Source organism: Pseudophryne corroboree, chromosome 1 (genome assembly GCF_028390025.1).
Source record: "Pseudophryne corroboree isolate aPseCor3 chromosome 1, aPseCor3.hap2, whole genome shotgun sequence".
In the NCBI taxonomy this organism is placed as follows: domain Eukaryota; kingdom Metazoa; phylum Chordata; class Amphibia; order Anura; family Myobatrachidae; genus Pseudophryne; species Pseudophryne corroboree.
The window spans coordinates 506733189-506755955 of record NC_086444.1 but is presented as its reverse complement, the minus strand read 5'-3'; the positions used below and the strand labels follow the sequence as shown (position 1 = coordinate 506755955).

Here is a 22767-nt window from a genome sequence, read left to right as displayed (position 1 = left end):
AATGCGTTCAGTAAAACAGCAGGCTACTGATTGTAGATTGAATAGTGGAGATTTCCATTGTGTCCCTTCAGTATAACCCTTTGCAGTGTTGAGATACCAATTATATAAACATTGTGTCAAAGATGATATAGCTTAAATGCCTAAAAATATCAGTCATTCTATACATGTGTGTGTGTGTGTGTGTGTGTGTATATGTGTGTGTGTGTGTGTGTATATATATATATATATATATATATATATGTGTGTGTGTGTGTGTATAGCATTCTAATACATCTATTCTATAAAGCTGTATGGCATGTGTCAAAAGTTCTGCCTCCTCACAGCTCTCACTGGCAGTTGCCTACTAGACACAGTCACACCTTACTTTTCCTCCGGCCGGCACTGTACCATGCACAGGACTGTTCACGGAGTCCTGTTAGCTTGTGGAGCCGGTAAGCCTTCCACACACTATTTAAAAAAAAAACAAACAAACCAGAGACTTTGGGCCTGATTCAGAAATGAACATGTTTGAATAGCAGCGGTATCCCTGGAATATGCTTATACCTGCAGGAGGCATCTGTATGAAAAAGAAGCCACCTGCTAGCATCCAAGTCCAAATGCTGCATCCAAAAATCATCTTCGAGACCATTGACCATCTGAGTAACCTTGAGGCTACTCATATTGGCCCCCGCAGCTCCGTAGCCAGGAAGTCTGTGTTGGAAGACACAGACTCTAGCCTTGACACTCCAAGAAAACAGGGGGGGAATTGCCACCATTGACTTGCCGCCCCAACGCGCACCCACACTCACACTCACAAATGCTTGAGCCTGTCAATCAGAGAGCATGCAGTGCTCAGGACTTATTCTGCAGATGCGCATAACTGGTCCTGCTCATGTGCAGTCCTCAAAACATCAGAGATGTACGAAAACCACCGGGGGGTTATCTCTGCATCAGGTCCCTTTTTTCCAAGTTCATAGGGTTCTAGGTAGAAATGAAAAGGAGAGAGATAAACAATGGTGGGCTTTCTATGCGCCTTGGTCTCTCCAATCCAAGCTTCTTCAGTACGCTTTCTTTAAGAGCGGGTGTCCTCGTTTAAACATTGGTTCTTTCCCCTGTGGGAATGTTATCTGTGATCACAAGTAATAGATCTACTACTAAAGTACACACACAAATGTGCGTATGAATAAATAGAATATGTGCCACCTTTCTTTTCTGAAGACTTTCCGCTATTCTGCAAATTATGATAATAACTGTTTTATAAACATTTTACAAACTTTTATTTGATGTATGAAGTACCTTATTTATTTATTTGTTGTTTGGCTTCTTTGCCAGCTTCTGCAAATTACAGTGCATTCCAGTCTTGGGTTCTAAATAGATGAATGGTACGTTTTGTCTTGTGGAGAGAGAGATGAATTAAGCCTCGTGAGCATGTCCCGCCTTAATCTTTTCTCTCCTATATATGAATCTAACTCAGACAATATGTGATAACTGTAATTAAACCACCATCTGGCACTGGACGATTGTCTATCAAAGCAATGTCCTTTTAAAGCTTTAATATCGAGGAATTATTTTTAAATCTCTTATTTTTATAGCTGCTTCATCTACAAATTTAGCATCCCCATTTCCATATAACTGAACCTGGTTTGGGGTGTCCCGCGCCCTAGATTTGAACCCTCCCCCCCCCCCCCCCCCCCAGTATGTTAGAGACTTGCCCGATTAATGCGGTCACCTGGATTGTGCACCTGTAACTTTGTACTGAAAGGTCTCTGCATAGTCATACCTCTCATTACTGGTGTGCACCCCAGGACCCCTCCCCTGTAGATTTCAGAGTGTGTCAGAGCAAATGCTGGCCACAGTTGTGTGTATGCGCTTCAGATGTATCTGTTGCAGGGCTGGTGCAAGTGTGCAATGATGATGATGACTGCTGTGTAACCAAGTGCACTGAAAACTCTGTGCGTGCAATGCTGGTGAATTTGTGGCCAACTTTGGTTTACCTCTGCATCAACCTTAATGTGTGTATTTTGATTTATACATTGCCTTACGTATTACATTTTGTGTTTCTTCAGTGTGAAATGTCTCCAGAAGACTGTGAAGGATGCCTATCATATCATATGCAAACCGTGTGCCATTCAGCTTGAACTCTGTGCCAAGTGTGGAAATAAGGAAGACATTGTTTTACCGTAAGTAATGGCTAAAATTTGCACTATATTCTTTGTCAGTTGCTCATGTTGATAGCATCCCTCTGTTCCGTTGTAGATGTCTGGCTAAATTCTAATCTGCACCACAACAGGAAACTGTCCTCAGGCCAGGCACACATCAGAGCGATATGTTCCCGGCCACCCTGCACAATGCCGTAGTATGACTGCACAATCTAACACGCTATGCTGCTTTTAGCAGTATGACATCATTAATAACATCTTCTGGTTGGCTGTGCAGCACAGACATCCAGAAGATATCATTAATGACCCGACAGAGTGTGCACGCTAGACGATGTAGGCCATTTTTTGTTCCAATACACAATATCGTCCAGAACTCGCCCTAGTGTGTACCTAGCCTAAGGATGACTTACAGGTTTAGTGCAGCCTGTATCAAACCCTTTCAAACTCTCTCCTCAAAGAAGCATAGCACGCTAGGACTTTTAGTTCTACCACAGCTACAGGAAGCACAAATTCCCAAAAGTCTTTGTAATCCAGTATTGAGAATGAGATGAAAAGTACAAATGTCCTCATCAAGATGTAGGCAAATTACTTTTGGGCAAGTGCTATGATGCATGGAAGTCTCTTCCCTTCTGGGTGTTGGTAATAGTTTGCTATCAGGGGATTACATCAGAGTGTAGTGCACTCCCTAAATATTACACTTTAATGGTGTAGCTGAAAGGTGACTATGCAATGTACTTTACTTTCAGTATTCAGCAATTTATGACCTGAAAGATGTAATCCGCTCTAATTGTATGTTTATTTTTTTTACAGTGTACTTTGTATGTGTCGGAGATATTTCCAGCAACCATTTAGGTCTGCCTTCTCCAAGAACTATTGCGAAATTGGCAATTAAAGATTATTAAAGACTATTTTCACCATTTGATAAACTGTTAAGGGTATGATGGTTTATGGCCATCTGCCCAATAGTTTTATTAATAGCTCTGTAACTTATCCATTATATAAAGTTTTTGATAGGTTAAACCTAACATTAGAAAGCTGAATATAAGGAGAAAGTGTGCAGGTTGCCATAACGTTCTATCCATCTATAGAAAATGAGAACTAGACCAAGCCATGCTTATAAAGAGGATATATGCCCTTTTATAATCCAATACAGGAGTTATGTCGTTATCAGTTATTCACTACCCTGTTGCACCCAAGTAACCAAAACATATTCCACATGATGTACACTATTTATTGCTGCTGCCTGCTCCTATATCCATGGCTGCCTGTACCATAATAGAAGTCTTTACACACAGTTATGATAACCCTGGCATTCAAGTATAACAAGTTGTTTAAACATTACAGTGCAGAGGACAATGGCAAGTGGAATGGAATCCCATTCATTTCAGGTGTTTAATTTTGTAGACTTTTGTATTCTACATTAGCGCCCCCTGGCTGATGGAATAGGCTAGTTGTTCAGTAAATAGTACAGTGATGTTCTCCATAGCTGTGTAACTCACTGTCGGGACTGCGTTACCGACCCCGGGATCCTAGCAGCAGAATGCCGGCGGGGGAGGCGAGCGCAATGAAGCGCAGCGGGCTCGGTTCTATTCCCACTCTATGGGTGTCGTGGACGCCCACGAGTGGGAATAGAGCCTGTTGGTCTGCATTCCATGTGAAAGCGTCGGCATGCTGACTGCCGGGATCCCGAGCTACAGTCAGCTAACCTCATCCCCTCGCTGGGGATATATGCTTTGTTCTTTAATTCTTCAATGCAAACCATTGTCTGCTGTAGGTAGCAGAATGAAATCTCAGTAGTGATGCTATGGCTGAAATTCTCTGAGCATGGTAGTTAGACGTCAATTATACTTGCACCATTAATAGTATACAGTACAGTACACTGACAAATAATAAATCCATTCATACACTGAAAGCTTTTTTTTTTTTTCTTTGTAGTACATTTATTAGAAATACACAACATCATTGTGACTAGTGATGAATTTGTGATGCCTCATGTAGACTACTTAATGTTTGGAACTTTTATTTTCATTTTAGAGTCCTAAAAGAACCAGAAAATGACAAATCTACAGCTAGCGAAGAAATGGATAGAACCTACGAAGACTTAGATTTGGAGTCTTCAGACGATGAACTATCTGAAGAGAAAGAAGCAGTGAATATGAGCACAGCGGTGGCTAGCAGTTAACATTCCAGAAAATCTCTGTAATAAGTGGCTCTGTAATGAGTGCCTTTAGATCCAAACACCCTTTCAAAGACTCAGCCCTTATTCACCATTTCTATTCTTTGAGTTTTAAAGCGGTTACTGCATCTCTAGGCGCTCCTGTGTTTTGCCTGTAAAATACATGTAATTATTTTTATTTTATAAACTTCAAAAGTAGATGTGACCAGGATACTTTGTTGTGAATATATGGGGCTGTTTCTTCCTTGGAGTTATGTGTGCACAGAGAGAAGACCGGTTACCACTGCAATACTGTTCCATATAACTGTGTATACCAGAGGTTCTCAAACTGTGTGCTAGGCCCCCTGGGGTGCCTCTGGAAAATTTCAGGGGTGCCCTGGGTTGGTGGTCCAGGATCATTTCAAATTATTTCTGGTCAATGTAATAGACAAAACCATCGCTAGTGGCTGCCAATCATAAAATATGTGGACAAACAGAAGTGGATCCTGTCCCTCACCACATAACAACCTAAGGATGACAAATAAACACAATTTATGTAATTTCATATATTTCTCTAACGTCCTAGTGGATGCTGGGGACTCCGTCAGGACCATGGGGAATAGCGGGCTCCGCAGGAGACAGGGCACATCTAAAAAGCTTTTTAGGTCACATGGTGTGTACTGGCTCCTCCCCCTATGACCCTCCTCCAAGCCTCTGTTAGGTTTTTGTGCCCGTCCGAGAAGGGTGCAAACTGGATGGCTCTCTTAAGGAGCTATTTAGTAAAGTTTTTTTTTAGGTTTCTAATCAGTGATTCCTGCTGGCGACAGGATCACTGCAACGAGGGACTTAGGGGAGAGACTGGCAACTCACCTGCGTGCAGGAGGATTGAAGTCTTAGGCTACTGGACACTGAGCTCCAGAGGGAGTCGGAACACAGGTCAGCCTGGGGTTCGTCCCGGAGCCGCGCCGCCGATCCCCCTTACAGACGCTGAAGAAAGACGGCGGAACGGAGGTCCGGAAACAGGCGGCAGAAGACTTCACAGTCTTCAGAGAGGTAGCGCACAGCACTGCAGCTGTGCGCCATTGTTGTCACACGGCTCACTGACACGGTCACGGAGGGTGCAGGGCGCTGCTGGGGGCGCCCTGGGCAGCAATATAAATACCTATTTGGCAAATAAATACATCACATATAGCCATTAAGGCTATATGTATGTATTTTAACCCAGGCCAGTTATTAAAAAACCGGGAGGAAAAGCCCGCCGAAAAGGGGGCGGAGCTTATTCTCCTCAGCACTCAGCGCCATTTTCCTGATCAGCTCCGCTGGTGAGGAAGGCTCCCACTCTCCCCTGCACTGCACTACAGAAACAGGGTTAAAAGAGAAGGGGGGCATAAATTGGTGATATAATGATATATTAAGAGCGCATATATAGAAACAACACCTTCTAGGGTTGTTATATACATTATAGCGCTTTTGGTGTGTGCTGGCAAACTCTCCCTCTGTCTCCCCAAAGGGCTAGTGGGTCCTGTCCTCTATCAGAGCATTCCCTGTGTGTGTGCTGTATGTCGGTACGTGTGTGTCGACATGTATGAGGAAAATGTTGGTGAGGAGGCGGAGCAAATTGCCTGTAATGTTGATGTCACTCTCTAGGGAGTCGACACCGGAATGGATGGTCTACTTATGGAATTACGTGATAATGTCAACACGCTGCAAGACGGTTGACGACATGAGATGGCCGGCGGACAAATTAGTACCGGTCCAGGCGTCTCAGACACCGTCAGGGGCTTGTAAAAACGCCCATTTACCTCAGTCGGTCGACAGACACAGACATGGACACTGACCCCAGTGTCGACGGTGAAGAAACATACGTAATTTTCCTTTAGGGCCACGAGTTACATGTTAAGGGCAATGAAGGAGCTGTTACATATTTCTGATACTACAAGTACCACAAATAAGGGTATTTTGTAGGGTGTGAATAAACTACTTGTAGTTTTGCCTGAATCAGATAAATTAAATGAAGTGTGTGATGATACGTGGGGTTCCTCCGATAGAAAGTTATGGGCGGTATACCCTTTCCCGCCAGAAGTAAGGGCGAGTTGGGAAACACACCTTAGGGTGGATAAGGCGCTCACACGCTTATAAAAACATGGCGTTACCGTCTCTAGATACGGCCGCCCTCAAGAAGCCAGCTGATAGGAAGCTGAAAAATATCATGACAGTATATACACACATACTGGTGTTATACTACGACCAGCAATCGCCTCAGCCTGGATGTGCAGCGCTGAGGGGGCTTGGTCGGATTTCCTGACTGAAAATTTTGATACCCTTGACAGGGACAAGATTTTATTGACTATAGAGCATTTTAAGGATGCATTTCTATATATGCGTGATGCGCAGAGGGATATTTGCATTCTGGCATCAAGAGTAAATGTGATTTACATATCTGCCAGACGAAGACACGACAGTGGTCAGGTGAGGCAGATTCCAGACGGCATGTGGAAGTATTGCCGTATAAAGGGGCGGTCCATCGGACCTGGTGGCCATGGCAACAGCTGAAAAATCCACTTTTTGTTACCCCGAATCACATATCGGCAAAAAAGGACACAGTCTTTTCAGTCTCAGTCCTTTCGTCCCCATAGGGGCAGGCGGGCAAAGGCCAGTCATCTGCCCAGGGGTAGAGGAAAGGGAAGAAGACTGCAGCAAGCAGCCCATTCCCAGGAACAGAAGCCCCTCACAGCTTCTGCCAAGTCCGCAGCATAACGCTGGGGCCGTACAAGCGGACTCAGGTGCGGTAGGGGGTCATCTCAAGAGTTTCAGTACGCAGGGGGCTCACTCGCAAGGGAACTCCGGGATCCTACATGTAGTATCCCAGGTGTACATTGGAAATTCGAGACATCTCCCCCTCACACAATTCACAGGCTGTATTCCCAGCAGGTGATAATCAAAGTACCCCTCTTACAACATGGAAGGGGGTAGTATCCCACACTATATTGTGGTACTGAAGCCAACCGGCTCGGTGAGATCTGAAATATTTGAACACTTACATACAAGCGTTCAAATCAAGATGGAGTCACTCAGAGCAGTGATAGCGAACCAGGAAGAAGGGGACGATATGGTGTCACTGGATATCAGGGACGCTTACCTACAGGTCCAAATTTGCCCTTCTCACCAAGGGTACTTCAGGTTCCTGGTACAGAACTGTCACTATCAGTTCAGACGCTGCCGTTTGGGTTGTCCACGGCGCCCCGGGTCTTTACCAAGGTAATGGCCGGAATGATGATTTTTCTTAAAAGGAAACATGGACGCTTTCCTGATAAGGGCAAGGTCCAGAGAACAGTTGGAGGTCGGAGTAGCACTATCTTAAGTAGTTCTACGTCAGCACGAGTGGATTCTAAATATTCCAAAATCGCAGCTTTTTCCGATGACACGTCTACTGTTCATAGGGATGATTCTGGACACAGTCCAGAAAAACGTGTTTCTCCCAGTGGAGAAAGCCAGGGAGTTCTCCGAGCTAATCGGGATCCTCCTAAAACCAGGAAAAGTGTCAGTGCATCATTGCACAAGAGTCCTGGTAAAAATGGTGGCTTATTACGAAGCAATTCCATTCGGCAGATTTCCCGCAAGAACTCTTCGGTGGGATCTGCTGGACAAATGGTCCGGATCGCATCCTCAGATGCATCAGCGGATAACCCTATATCCAAGGACAAGGGTGTCTCTCCTGTGGTGATTACAGAGTGCTCATCTTCTAGAGGGCCGCAGATTTGGCATTCAGGATTGGATGCCGGTGACCACGGAGGCCAGCCTGAGAGGCTGGAGAACAGTCACACAGGGAAAAAATTTCCAGGGAAGTGTGATTAAGTCTGGAGAATTCTCTCTGCATAAATAAGCTTAGAGCAAATTTATAAGGCTCTAAACTTAGCAAGACCTCTGCTTCAAGGTCAGCCGGTATTGATCCAGTGGGATAACATCACGGCAGTCGCCCACGTAAACAGAAAGGGCGGCACAAGAAGCAGGAGGGCAGTGACAAAACTGCAAGGATTTTTAGCTAGGCGGAAAATCATGTGATAGCACTGTCAGCAGTGTTCTTTCCGGGAGTGGACGACTGGGAAGCAGACTTCCTCAGCAGGCATGACCTCCACCCGGGAGAGTGGAAACTTCATAGGGAAGTTTTTCAGCATGATTGTGGACCGTTGGCAAAGACCAAAGGTGGACATGATAGCGTCCCGCCCGAAAAACGGGACAGGTATTCCGCCAGGTCATGAGACCTTCAGGCGATAGCTGTGGATGTTCTGGTAACACCGTGGGTGTACCAGTCAGTGTATGGGTTCCCTCCTCTGTTTCTCATAACCAAGGTATTGAGAATTATAAGACATAGAGGAGTATGAACTATACTAGTGGCTCCGGATGGGCCAAGAGGGACTTGGTACCCGGAGCTTCAAGAGATGCTCACAGAGGACTAAGGGCCTGGGGAGCTAAGAAGGGACTTGCTTCAGCAAGTACCATGTCTTTTCCAAGAATTACCGCGGCTGCGTTTGACGGCATGGCGGTTGAATACCGGATTCTGAAGGGAAAAAGGCATTCCATAAGAGGTCATACCTACCTTGGTCAAAGCCAGGAAGGAGGTGACCGCACAACGTCATCACCACATGTGGTGAAAATATGTTGCGTGGGTAAGGCCAGGAAGGCTCCACGAAGGAAATTCAACTAGGTCGATTCTGCACTTCCTGAAAACAGGAGTGTTTTGAGTCTCAAATTGGGGTTCATTAAGATTAAATTTCGGCCCTGTAGATTTTCTTCCAGAAAAAATTGACTTCAGTTCCTGAAGTCCAGATTGTAAAGGGTGTATTCCATATACAGTTCTTTTGTGCCTCTAGGGGCACCGTGAGATCTCAACATAGTGTTGGGATTCCTTAAAATCATATTGGTTTGAACCGCTCAAATCTGTGGATTTGAAATATCTCACATGGAAAGTGACCATGCTGTTGACCAATATCTCACATGGAAAGTGACCATGTTGTTAGTCCTGGCCTCGGCCAGGCGATTGTCAAAAAGAATGGGCGGTTTTGTTTTACAAAAGCCCATATTAGAATTTTCCATTTGAACAGGGCAGAACTGGGACTCGTCTCCAGTTTCTTCCTAAAGGGGTGTCAGCGTTGTCACCTGAAACAACCTATTGTGGTGCCTGCGGCTACTGGGGACTTGGAGGACTCCAAGTTACTAGACGTTGTCAGGGCCCTAAAAATATATATATATATATATATATATATATATATATATATATATATAGTTAGGACGGCTGGAGTCAGAAAGTCTGACTTGCTGTTTATATTGTATGCACCCAACAAGCTGGGTGCTCCTGCTTCTAAGCAGTCTATTGCACGCTAGATTTGTAGTACAATTCAGCTTGCACATTCTGTGGCAGGCCTGCCACAGCCGAAATATGTAGATGCCCATTCCACAAGGAAGGTGGCCTCATCCTGGGCGGCTGCCCGAGGAGTCTCGGCATTATAACTTTGCCGAGCAGCTACGTGGTCAGGGGAGAACACGTTTGTAAAATTTTACAAATTTGATACTCTGGCTAAAGAGGAACTGGCGTTCTCTCATTCGGTGCTGCAGAGTCATCCGCACTCTCCCGCCCGTTTGGGAGCTTTGGTATAATCCCCATGGTCCTGACGGAGTCCCCAGCATCCACTAGGACGTTAGAGAAAATAAGAATTTACTTACCGATAATTCTATTTCTCGTAGTCCGTAGTGGATGCTGGGCGCCCATCCCAAGTGCGGATTGTCTGCAATGCTTGTACATAGTTATTGTTACAAAAATCGGGTTATTACTATTGTTGTGAGCCATTTTTTCAGAGGCTACTTCGTTTTGTTATCATACTGTTAACTGGGTTCAGATCACAAGTTGTACGGTGTGATTGGTGTGGCTGGTATGAGTCTTACCCGGGATTCAAGATCCTTCCTTATTGTGTACGCTCGTCTGGGCACAGTACCTAACTGAGGCTTGGAGGAGGGTCATAGGGGGAGGAGCCAGTACACACCATGTGACCTAAAAAGCTTTTTAGATGTGCCCTGTCTCCTGCGGAGCCCGCTATTCCCCATGGTCCTGACGGAGTCCCCAGCATCCACTACGTACTACGAGAAATAGAATTATCGGTAAGTAAATTCTTATTTTTTTTCCCCTGAATTTCTGAGTAAGAATCTCTTGGCCTAGGGGTGCCGTGAATTTTTTTCTGATACTCTAGAGCAGGCTTTTTCAACCAGTGTGCCGTGGCACACTAGTGTGCCGCGACCAGTTGCAAGGTGTGCCGCGGAGCCAGAGCAGCTTCCTGCACCTTCAGAATGAACTGTTGGCCCGAGCTCTTCTTAGAGGATCAGTCGTGCTCTGGCCATGACCTATGCCTTGAAGACGCGGCGGTGTGATATCATAGGTCACAGCTGCCGCGTCTCACCATCCAGCCTGCCCACCCGCCTGCATACACATCTTCCAGTTAACGCCTGCATACACAATTTTCCTTGCCCACCCACATCCACACCTGCCCGACCGCCCGCTGCTCAGTATTCGCAGCACTCCACTATGAACAACCCCCACCACTGAGGGACAGGAAGGAGGACAGCTGACCGGTAGGGACTAATATTTGTTATTTTATTACTCCTGTGGGGAACAATAGGATTTATGTGGGTAGAATAAGGATTTATGGGGGGGAACAATGTGAATAATTCATGTGGGGAGCAATAGGATTTATGTGGGGAGCAATGTGATTGTTTTTTCTGTGTAGGCCAATGTATGTGTGGATTTTTTTTTACTGTGAGGGCCAATGTGTGTTTCTCTAACGTCCTAAGTGGATGCTGGGGACTCCGTAAGGACCATGGGGAATAGCGGCTCCGCAGGAGACTGGGCACAAAAGTAAAGCTTTAGAACTACCTGGTGTGCACTGGCTCCTCCCCCCATGACCCTCCTCCAAGCCCCAGTTAGATTTTTGTGCCCGAACGAGAAGGGTGCACACTAGGTGGCTCTCCTGAGCTGCTTAGTGAAAAGTTTAGTTTTAGGTTTTTTATGTTCAGTGAGACCTGCTGGCAACAGGCTCACTGCATCGAGGGACTAAGGGGAGAAGAAGCGAACTCACCTGCGTGCAGAGTGGATTGGGCTTCTTAGGCTACTGGACATTAGCTCCAGAGGGACCGATCACAGGCCCAGCCATGGATAGGTCCCAGAGCCGCGCCGCCGGCCCCCTTACAGAGCCAGAAGACAGAAGAGGTCCGGAAAATCGGCGGCAGAAGACGTCCTGTCTTCAACAAGGTAGCGCACAGCACCGCAGCTGTGCGCCATTGCTCTCAGCACACTTCACACTCCGGTCACTGAGGGTGCAGGGCGCTGGGGGGGGGGGCGCCCTGAGACGCAATAAAAACACCTTGGATGGCAAAAAAATGCATCACATATAGCTCCTGGGCTATATGGATGAATTTAACCCCTGCCAGAATACACAGAAAAACGGGAGATAAGGCCGCCGAGAAGGGGGCGGAGCCTATATCCTCAGCACACTGGCGCCATTTTCCCTCACAGCTCCGTTGGAGGGAAGCTCCCTGGCTCTCCCCTGCAGTCACTACACTACAGAAAGGGTTAAAAAAGAGAGGGGGGCACTAATTACGCGCAGTATTAAAAATACAGCAGCTATAAGGGGAAAAACACTTATATAAGGTTATCCCTGTATATATAGCGCTCTGGTGTGTGCTGGCAAACTCTCCCTCTGTCTCCCCAAAGGGCTAGTGGGGTCCTGTCCTCTATCAGAGCATTCCCTGTGTGTGTGCTGTGTGTCGGTACGTTTGTGTCGACATGTATGAGGAGAAAAATTATGTGGAGACGGAGCAGATTGCCTGTAATAGTGATGTCACCCCCTAGGGGGTCGACACCTGAGTGGAGGAACTGTTGGAAGGAATTACGTGACAGTGTCAGCTCTGTATAAAAGACAGTGGTTGACATGAGACAGCCGGCTACTCAGCTTGTGCCTGTCCAGACGTCTCATAGGCAGTCAGGGGCTCTAAAGCGCCCGTTACCTCAGATGGCAGATATAGACGCCGACACGGATACTGACTCCAGTGTCGACGGTGAAGAGACAAATGTGACTTCCAGTAGGGCCACACGTTACATGATTGAGGCAATGAAAAATGTTTTACACATTTCTGATAATACGAGTACCACCAAAAAGGGGTATTATGTTCGGTGAGGAAAAACTACCTGTAGTTTTCCTGAATCTGAGAAATTAAATGAGGTGTGTGATGATGCGTGGGTTTCCCCCGATAACAACTGATAATTTCTAAAATGTTATTGGCATTATATCCTTTCCCGCCAGAGGTTAGGGTGCGTTGGGAAACACCCCCTAGGGTGGATAAAGCGCTCACACGCTTGTAAGAACAAGGGCTCTACCCTCTCCTGAGATGGCCGCCCTTAAGGATCCTGCTGATAGAAAGCAGGAGGGTATCCTAAAATGTATTTACACACATACTGGTGTTATACTGCGACCAGCAATCGCCTCAGCCTGGATGTGCAGTGCTGGGTTGGCGTGGTCGGATTCCCTGACTGAATATTGATACCCTAGATAGGGACAGTATATTATTGCCTATAGAGCATTTAAAAGATGCATTTCTATATATGCGTGATGCACAGCGGAATATTTGCCGACTGGCATCAAGTCTAAGTGCGTTGTCCATTTTTGCCAGTAGAGGGTTATGGACACGACAGTGGTCAGGGGATGCGGATTCCAAACGGCATTTGGAAGTATTGCCTTATTAAGGGGAGGAGTTATTTGGGGTCGGTCTTTCAGACCTGGTGGCCACGGCAACAGCTGGGAAATCCACGTTTGTACCCCAGGTCGCCTCTCAACATAAGAAGACGCCGTATTATCAGGCGCAGTCTTTTCGTGGGCAAGCGGGCAAAAGGTTCCTCATTTCTGCCCCGTGACAGAGGGAGAGGAAAAAGGCTGCAGAAATCAGCCAGTTCCCAGGAACAGAAGCCCTCTCCCGCCTCTGCCAAGCCCTCAGTATGACGCTGGGGCTTTACAAGCAGAATCAGGCACGGTGGGGGCCCGTCTCAATGAATTTCAGCACGCAGTGGGCTCACTCGCAAGTAGACCCCTGGATCCTTCAGGTGATATCTCAGGGGTACAAATTGGAATTCGAGACGTCTCCCCCTCGCCGTTTCCTAAAGTCGGCTTTACCGATGTCTCCTTCTGACAGGGAGGCCGTTTTGAAAGCCATTCACAAGCTGTATTCCCAGCAGGTGATAATCAAGGTACCCCTCCTGCAACAGGGAACGGGGTATTATTCCACACTGTTGTGGTACCGAAGCCGGACGGCTCGGTGAGACCGATTCTAAATCTAAAATCTTGAACACTTACATACGGAGGTTCAAATTCAAGATTGAGTCACTCAGAGCAGTGATTGCGAACCTGGAAGAAGGGGACTACATGATGTCTCGGGACATCAAGGATGCTTACCTTCATGTTCCAATTTACCCTTCTCACCAAGGGTACCTCAGGTTTATGGTACAGAACTGTCACTATCCGTTTCAGACGCTGCCGTATGGATGGTCCACGGCACCCCGGGTCTTTACCAAGGTAATGGCCGAAATGATGATACTCCTTCGAAGGAAGGGAATTTTAGTTATCCCTTACTTGGACGATTCCCTGATAAGGGTAAGATCCAGGGAACAGTTGGAGGTCGGTGTAGCACTATCTCAGGTAGTGTTGCGGCAGCACGATTGGATTCTCAATATTCCAAAATCGCAGCTGATTCCGACGACTCGTCTTCTGTTCCTAGGGATGATCCTGGACACAGTCCAGAAAAAGGTGTTTCTCCCGGAGGAGAAAGTCAGGGAGTTATCCGAGCTAGTCGGGAACCTCCTATAACCGAGCCAAGTCTCAGTACATCAATGAAATGGTTCTGGGAAAAATGGTGGCTTCCTACGAAGCAATCCCATTCGGCAGATTCCACGCGAGAACTTTCCAGTGGGACCTGCTGGACAAATGGTCCGGGTCGCATCTTCAGATGCATCAGCGGATAACCCTGTCACCAAGCACAAGGGTGTCTCTCCTGTGGTGGTCGCAGAGTGCTCATCTTCTAGAGGGCCGCACATTCAGGACTGGGTCCTGGTGACCACGGATGCCAGCCTGCGAGGCTGGGGAGCAGTCACACAGGGAAGGAATTTCCAGAGCTTATGGTCAAGCCTGGAGACATCACTTCACATAAATATCCTGAAGCTAAGGGCCATTTACAATGCTCTAAGCTCAGCAAGACCTCTGCTTCAAGGTCACCCGGAGTTGATCCATTCGGACAACATCACGGCAGTCACCCACGTAAACAGACAGGGTGACACAAGAAGCAGGGGGGCAATGGCAGAAGCTGCAAGGATTCTTCGCTGGGCGGAAAATCATGTGATAGCACTGTCAGCAGTATTCATTCCGGGAGTGGACAACTGGGAAGCAGACTTCCTCAGCAGACACGACCTCCACCCGGGAGAGTGGGGACTTCACCCAGAAGTCTTCCACATGTTTATAAAACTCGACAAGTATTGCGCCAGGTCAAGGGACCCTCAGGCAATAGCTGTGGACGCTCTGGTAACACAGTGGGTGTACCAGTCAGTGTATGTGTTCCCTCCTCTGCCTCTCATACCCAAGGTACTGAGAATTATAAGATGGAGAGGAGTAAGCACTATATTCGTGGCTCCGGATTGGCCAAGAAGGACTTGGTAACCGGAACTTCAAGAGATGCTCACGGAGGATCCGTGGCCTCTACCTCTAAGAAGGGACTTGCTCCAGCAAGGACCCTGTCTGTTCCAAGACTTACCGCGGCTGCGTTTGACGGCATGGCGGTTGAACGCCGGATCCTGAAGGAGAAAGGCATTCCGGATGAAGTCATTCCTATCCTGATCAAAGCCAGGAAAGATATAACCGCAAAACATTATCACCGCATTGGCGAAAATATGTTGCGTGGTGCGAGGCCAGTAAGGCCCCGACGGAGGAATTTTTCAACTAGGTCGATTCCTACATTTCCTGCAAACAGGAGTGTCTATGGGCCTGAAATGGGGGTCCATTAAGGTTCAAATTTCGGCCCTGTCAATTTTCTTCCAAAAAGAACTAGCTTCAGTCCCTGAAGTTCAGACGTTTGTGAAAGGGGTACTGTATATACAGCCTCCTTTTGTGCCTCCAGTGGCACCTTGGGATCTAAATGTAGTTTTTGGGTTCCAAAAGTCATATTGGTTTGAACCACTTAAATATGTGGAGTTAAAATATCTCACATGGAAAGTGGTCATGCTGTTGGCCCTGGCCTGGGCCAGGTGCGTGTCAGAATTGGCGGCTTTATCCTGTAAAAGCCCTCATCTGATTTTCCATTCGGACAGGGCGGAATTGAGGACTTGTCCTCAGTTTCTCCCTAAGGTGGTTTTCAGCGTTTCACCTGAATGAACCTATTGTGGTGCCTGCGGCTACTAGGGACTTGGAGGACTCCAAGTTGCTAGACGTTGTCAGAGCCCTGGAAATATAGGTTTCCAGGACGGCTGGAGTCAGAAAACCTGACTCGTTGTTTATTCTGTATGCACCCAACAAGCTGGGTGCTCCTGCTTCTAAGCAGACTATTGCTCGTTGGATTTGTAGTACAATTCAGCTTGCACATTCTGTGGCAGGCCTGCCACAGCCAAAATCTGTAAAAGCCCATTCCACAAGGAAGGTGGGCTCATCTTGGGCGGCTGCCCGAGGGGTCTCGGCTTTACAACTTTGCCGAGCAGCTACTTGGTCAGGAGCAAATACGTTTGTAAAATTCTACAAATTTGATACCCTGGCTGAGGAGGACCTGGAGTTCTCTCATTTGGTGCTGCAGAGTCATCCACACTCTCCCGCCCGTTTGGGAGCTTTGGTATAATCCCCATGGTCCTTACGGAGTCCCCAGCATCCACTTAGGACGTTAGAGAAAATAAGAATTTACTTACCGATAATTCTATTTCTCGTAGTCCGTAGTGGATGCTGGGCGCCCATCCCAAGTGCGGATTGTCTGCAATACTGGTACATAGTTATTGTTACCAAAAAAAATCAGGTTATTGCTGTAGTGAGCCATCTTTTCTAGAGGCTCCTCTGTTATCATGCTGTTAACTGGGTTCAGATCACAAGTTATATGGTGTGATTGGTGTGGCTGGTATGAGTCTTACCCGGGATTCAAAATCCTTCCTTATTGTGTACGCTCGTCCGGGCACAGTATCCTAACTGAGGCTTGGAGGAGGGTCATGGGGGGAGGAGCCAGTGCACACCAGGTAGTTCTAAAGCTTTACTTTTGTGCCCAGTCTCCTGCGGAGCCGCTATTCCCCATGGTCCTTACGGAGTCCCCAGCATCCACTACGGACTACGAGAAATAGAATTATCGGTAAGTAAATTCTTATTTTTTTGTTTTTTTTCCTGTGGGGAACTGATGGTGTGCCTTGGCAATTTTAAAATATTGTTCGGTGTGCCGCGAGTAAAAAAAAGGTTGAAAATCACTGCTCTAGAGGGTGCCGTAACTCAAAAAAGTTTGGAAACCACTGCTGTATACTACCACAAGCCATACTGCATCAGAGTACCAGTGAGTTGTGACTTACATAGCGGTCGCTGGTCACCATATTGCCTGAGTTTCTACAATTGGAGCCTGGAAAATATGTATTGCTGTTCTTAAAGGGTACTAGACCGTGTAACCTATTTTCATTAAGTTGTATGGAGAAAGGAGACTGTCACAATACAGTTTTGGTGTCATTTATATATGTTCTTCATAAATGCATTGCATAAAGAGACTGTCAAACTAAATCTATTGGAAGCTAATTATATTTAGGAATTAGCAATAAAAAAACTGCTTTGTTTCAACCTCACTCATACTACTATCCTCTCCCATTTGTTTCCTGCATAAACCTTTTGTGTGTATGTATGCGTGATAGACCTATCTACAATTATGGTGCATATGACATGCTTCATGCCTGAAAGAAAACCAGACCATTTCTTTAAAATCCTTTCTGCTGTGAGCTTTCAGTTTTTTACATATATTATTGCTGGTGTCAACTTTATTTTTCAAACTGAATTATGATTTTACAAGAGATAAATAAAGCTGACAAGTTTAGGATTCCTGCTGAGGTTTTCAGAATAACCTGATACATTTCTTGCAATGGTTTTCTTTCTGTCCATTCTACGTAATACATTGTGTGTCAAAATAATAGTGTGTGGGGTTTTTTGTTTTGTTTTTTTCCCTCCTAAGACATACAAAAATGTTTCTTGTGTTCATGTAGTTTCTTCCTGACATAGAGTGACATCTTGTGGTCATTTGGTTTCATTTCACTCGACTGTAATGGAAAGATGGGATTTGATTACAACTGGATACCTGAAGTGAAATAATTGTTTTTTTTTTAAATTGCTCTTGTCACCTAGGCACAGGCAAGACAGTATCCTTTCATATGAAACCAGATTTCAGGAAATGCAAGTGCTAAATGTTGCTAATCAAGTGATATGTTGCTATCTCATAAGCATTAGTGCAGCCCACATCTTCTGCCTCCTCTCTCTGTAAAGGGGGGTACTCACGGAGCGATATTCTAAGCAATCTGACTAGATTGCTTAGAATATCAGCATGATCGCTCCGTGTGTAGCCTCCTCAGCGATAGCGATGCGCGGCCCCGCACATCGCTATCGCTGCTGCTAGAATGGCCTGCATGCAGGCCACTCTAGCGGGTTGCTCACTTCACCCGCTGGGTGAAGTGAGCGGTTCCCCCGTCTCCCCCTGCACGCTCAGCACAGATCGCGCTGTGCTGAGCGGCAGGAGAGATGTGTGCTGAGCGGTTCACTCAGCACACATCTCTCCTGCATCGGCCCGTGGGTACTGGGCTTAAGTGACTGGCTCACTTTCACTTTAATTTTCCAGAAATAAAAATTATACAGTGTGGTTTAGAACAAATTGCAAGTTAGTAATACAAATTGATTAACCCTTACTTTGTCTCCTTTCCTCAGAGATATTTAAATAGCTTTTTTTTATGGTGTTGTCAGCTCCAGTATTTTGCTACCTATTCCTGCCTCCTTATAGGTCCAGTCACGCACTGTCACATATACATAGGGGCTCCATTCAATTACCAGCAGGTGGCCCTGCAATGGCTTCCTGCTGGTGTATGTGTCAGAGGCTGATTTCTGCCCCCATTCTATGGAGGGGCGAGCAGAAACCAGTGTACCGTCCCTATTGTCCACATATAGGCTCAGTGCGCATGTAGTAGAATTATCCCAGCATTTTCTTACATTTTAGTACAGGTTGTAATGATTGTGTTGTTTGTTCTTTTTCTCTCTCCAATAAACCAAAGCTGCTTTCCTAGCGGTACTCTACGAATTTTATGATAGTAATTAATTGGTTTTTCTGTAATTACGTTTACTTTTTTTTTAATCTGGATTTGTGTCCGTATTCTTTCAGCACCTTAATAATTTATTACTCAGTAGTATATGAAGCACAAGGTAGCAGAGAAGCATGTAGCATTTCTACAATATAAAACCTTATATGTCCAATACCTTGCACAAGGAAAATGTAATAAGTAGAAAAGTAAGTATAGGTCACGGACTGGTGATCAGTCTATTGATCTGCATCAAACCTCTAATTCCATTAATAAATGTTTATCGGATCATCACACGCTGATAGTTTTGACCAGCTTTAGTCTATTAAAGAATGTCCAGAGAAATCAGGAAATAGGGTTGTCGAATAACCATTGCTTTAAAGGAGTCCTGGAGATCGTTTCAGACATGACAGAATAACTACATGACTTGCCTACTTTCTGCCGTACCTTCCAAAGTCAATGTTGTAGCTTAACAGAGTTCACCAAATCAGGACTTATCAGGTCCAGAACAGTGAGGTGTGGTAAGGTCTATGGCTGGGGAGGAACAGAATCAGATTAACACACACATTCTTACATCATTGCTGCAGTCACGCTAAACAGCCCTTCAAGTCACACCATGACGTGGCAGGACTCTGTAGCGCGGAGCGTCTTTTTTTTTTTTTTTTGCAACGAAAATGCATCTTAGGTGCAAAGTAATGCAATATGACGCACAAGCAGCTTCTGCTTGTGCATCCTATTGCATTACTTTGCGCCTAAGATGCATTTGAGGCATGCCTATATTCTTCAGCTATGTAGTAATGACTCTCCCCAGATGGTCACCATGTGACATTTGCATATGTGTATTTCCAGCCTGGTCTTCTCCTTTTTAATTTTCTTTTATCTTCTCTCTGCCCTTTCTACATTTTTTTAAATATATTTCTGTTGCGGGGTACACTGGGCTCCACAGGGAATGACATTGGGGGTGTAGAGTAGGATCTTGATCTGAGCCACCAACAGGCTAAAAGCTTTGACTGTTCCCAGAATGCATAGCGCCGCCTCCTCTATAACCCCGCCCCCGTGCACAGGAGCTCAGTTTTGTAGTTGGTGCCATGCAGTGCAGGCATACAACAGGGGGGCTGCTCCACCAGCCCTGAGAAGTGCTTTTTAAAGTGAAAAATGAAGACTTCAAGGGCCGCAGCAGAGGCACTGTAAGTGTTAGGTGTCAGTCAGACATCTCCTGCTGCAGCTCCATCATCTCCCCCAGCGGCGCTGTACACTCCCGCGCCCTGGTTGCCGTGTACATACAGCCGAGGCTCCGGTTCCTCTTCGTCAGTCACACACACCACCGCTGCCCTCCTGGATCGCGTGGCCGCACACAGGGAGGAGGTAAGACGGTCCCCCAGGTGGGACCCGCGAGAAAGCTCGATCCGATGCGGCTGGTGGGAGGCGGGCCGCGCGCGCTGGCGTGGACACTTAGGCAGTACAGGGACCCCACTAGACCACCAGGGCAAGGGCACAGGTCAATTTTATTAAAAAACGTTTATTATACAGCCCACAGTACCCGGTGGTCAAGTCCAGCAGGGGGATAAGGCTTTGACCTGTAGCCCCAGGGCGCCATTTAGAGTAAATGTTCCCGCCCTGGAGCTGCATCTCTCTCCCGCATTCCCTGTCAGCGTTTGGGCGCCATTAGGACAAGCTGAGCTGATCCTGGGACTGTTTGGGCAAATCCTCCTCTGTAAAGCCGCCTGCATGTCAGCGCTGTGCATTTTACAAGACACTTAAGTATTCTACATGTCTGCTGACAGTGTTAGTTAAGAAAGAGTGCATTTAGTCAGGGTTATATAGTACAAGTACCCTGTGATATACATCCAGTATTTCCTGTGCATTGTTATATCTATTGTCTGTATAGCCATACTTAGTATTACTATGTATTGCTAGTCCAGTGCAGTTTTATTGCATGTCATAATTTCTGCACTGTTTATTGTGACTCTATGTGTGTGCATATAGCTGCTGTGTTACCTCCATTTCGTGTAGCTCACTCAGATTGCTATCCCTATTTTCTATAACCTGAGGGGGCTACGTGCGTCAGAGTTATTTTCGAATATAGGTGTTTCACAAGATATACTTGTGTAATTTTTTCTGTGAATTTGTCACCATGGGGGTAATTCCAAGTTGATCGCAGCAGGAATTTAGTTAGCAACTGGGCAAAACCATGTGCACTGCAGGGGAGGCAGAGTTAACATGTGCAGAGAGAGTTAGATTTGGGTGTGGTGTGTTCAATCAGCAATCTAATTTGCAGTGTAAAAATAAAGCAGCCAGTATTTACCCTGCACAGAAATAAAATAACCCACCCAAATCTAACTCTCTCTGCACATGTTAAATCTGCCTCCCCTGCAGTGCACATGGTTTTGCCCAATTGCTAACTAAATTCCTACTGCGATTAACTTGGAATTACCCCCCATGTACCTCTAGAATTCTCCGTTTGTGCACATACATTACACAGGGGGTTCTTGTCCGGTATTGTGCTGCTGTTATTGTACTGGGTTGCCTCGCATTGAGCTTTCAGATATGTCGGCTACAAGGGGCGACGGAGCTGGGGCTGATCCCACATTGCGTGGTGGTGACGCTGCAGACACATTTGAGGAGAATATAGCATCTGAGGGTTCTGGTTCTGGAGGTTCCTTGCCCCCCAGTGGGACCGTAGCAACGGGGGTTCAAAATGACCCGCCTTGGGCAACTTTTTCCACGTTATTGAGTACGCTAGTAACTAGACTTGCGCCCCCTATGGGACCTCCTGTGCCGGTACAACCGCTTATGGTCCCTGCGGTTAATCCGCCATGGGCAGATCAACTGTCCACTCAGTTACAGCAATTGAACCAATCACTGACTAAACAGAAGTCTAACCCTCGCCCGCCTAAAGCCAAGGGGTCCTCTAAGCGGCTAATACTTCCTCACAATCCACCAACGTCCCAGACACCTCGTCTGATGAGGATGGCGTATATACTGACCCCACAGATTCTGATCCTGATGCTTCTGATGGGGAATCTGTTTCACAGGTGGATGTTCCTGACTTGTTGGAGGCTATCAGGCTAATTCTTCAAATTACTGATGACCCAGAGCCGGATGCTGCCCCTAAGAAACCGGACAGGTTTAAACGTCAGAAAGTAGTTAAACAAGTTTTACCTCATTCTGACCACTTAGTTGACATACGTCAGGAATCCTGGGAAAATCCATTGAAGAAATTCACGCTTCAGAGGAAGATGCTGGCTCGCTATCCCCTTGCGGCGGAGCCAAGTAAAAATTGGGAGACACCCCCGCCAGTGGATTCGCAAGTGGCGCGGCTGGTGGTATTCTCTGCTCTGCCTGTAACTACCGTCACGTCTCTGAAAGAACCGACGAATAAGCGTGTGGAGGGTTGTTTAAAGGCGATTTACACTCTTAACGGGTGCTGTGCATCGGCCCACCATTGCAGCGACTTGGGCTGCAGAGGCTATTGAAGCGTGGGCTCTGGAGTTGGAAGCTGAGATGTCTTCCAAGGCTTCTGATAATGCTAGACAATGTCTATCATGTATTGTCACAGCCTCTCATTATGTTAAGGTGGCGGCTTCTGATGCTGGTATTCTGGCGGCCAAGGCTTCTACGTCCATACTGGCTCGCTGGATTCTCTGGCTGCAGTCCTGGTCTGTGGGTCTGGACTCTAAGAAAACCCTGGAGGTTCTCCCTTTTATGGGAGACATTCTTTTCGGAGAAGACCTCAACAAGATAGTGGCTGACTTTTTTAGCTTTTGCTAAAACAGCATGTCTGCCTAGTACTGCTCCTTCGTTACCGAAGGCTAAGAGTACTTCCTTTCGCTCCTTTCGTCCTTCAGGGAAAGCAAAGGGTCAGGCGTACCCAAAACAGGCTACTAAGCCCAAACCCAAACGGGCCTGGGCTGCCCGTCAGCTGCCTCCTCTGGTGGATCCCAAGGTGGGGGGCCGACTTCTAGGGTATACCCAGGAATGGTTGAATACCACTTCCGATGCCTGGGTACGGGAAGTCGTCACTCAAGATTATGCCATATCCTTCAAAAATCGTCCCCATCATCGATTTTTGCCTGACAGACTCCTTCGGATCAGGTGAAGGCAAA

At 46.5% G+C, this 22767-nt stretch overlaps 1 protein-coding gene and 1 long non-coding RNA gene across 2 annotated transcripts in view; one reads left to right on the top strand and one right to left on the bottom strand.

Moving 5' to 3' along the window:
* Positions 1-4519, top strand: part of C1H9orf85 (chromosome 1 C9orf85 homolog) — a 100343-nt gene extending 95824 nt beyond the window's left edge. The window contains exons 3-4 of the mRNA XM_063913886.1: positions 2046-2159; positions 4173-4519. Of these exons, the coding sequence (XP_063769956.1) occupies positions 2046-2159; positions 4173-4320 (262 nt within the window). The 3' untranslated portion in view covers positions 4321-4519. The remainder of the gene's footprint in view (positions 1-2045; positions 2160-4172) is intronic.
* Positions 1-22767, bottom strand: part of LOC134896075 (uncharacterized) — a 215556-nt gene that overhangs the window by 49689 nt on the left and 143100 nt on the right. The gene's annotated exons all lie outside the window — the stretch shown is intronic.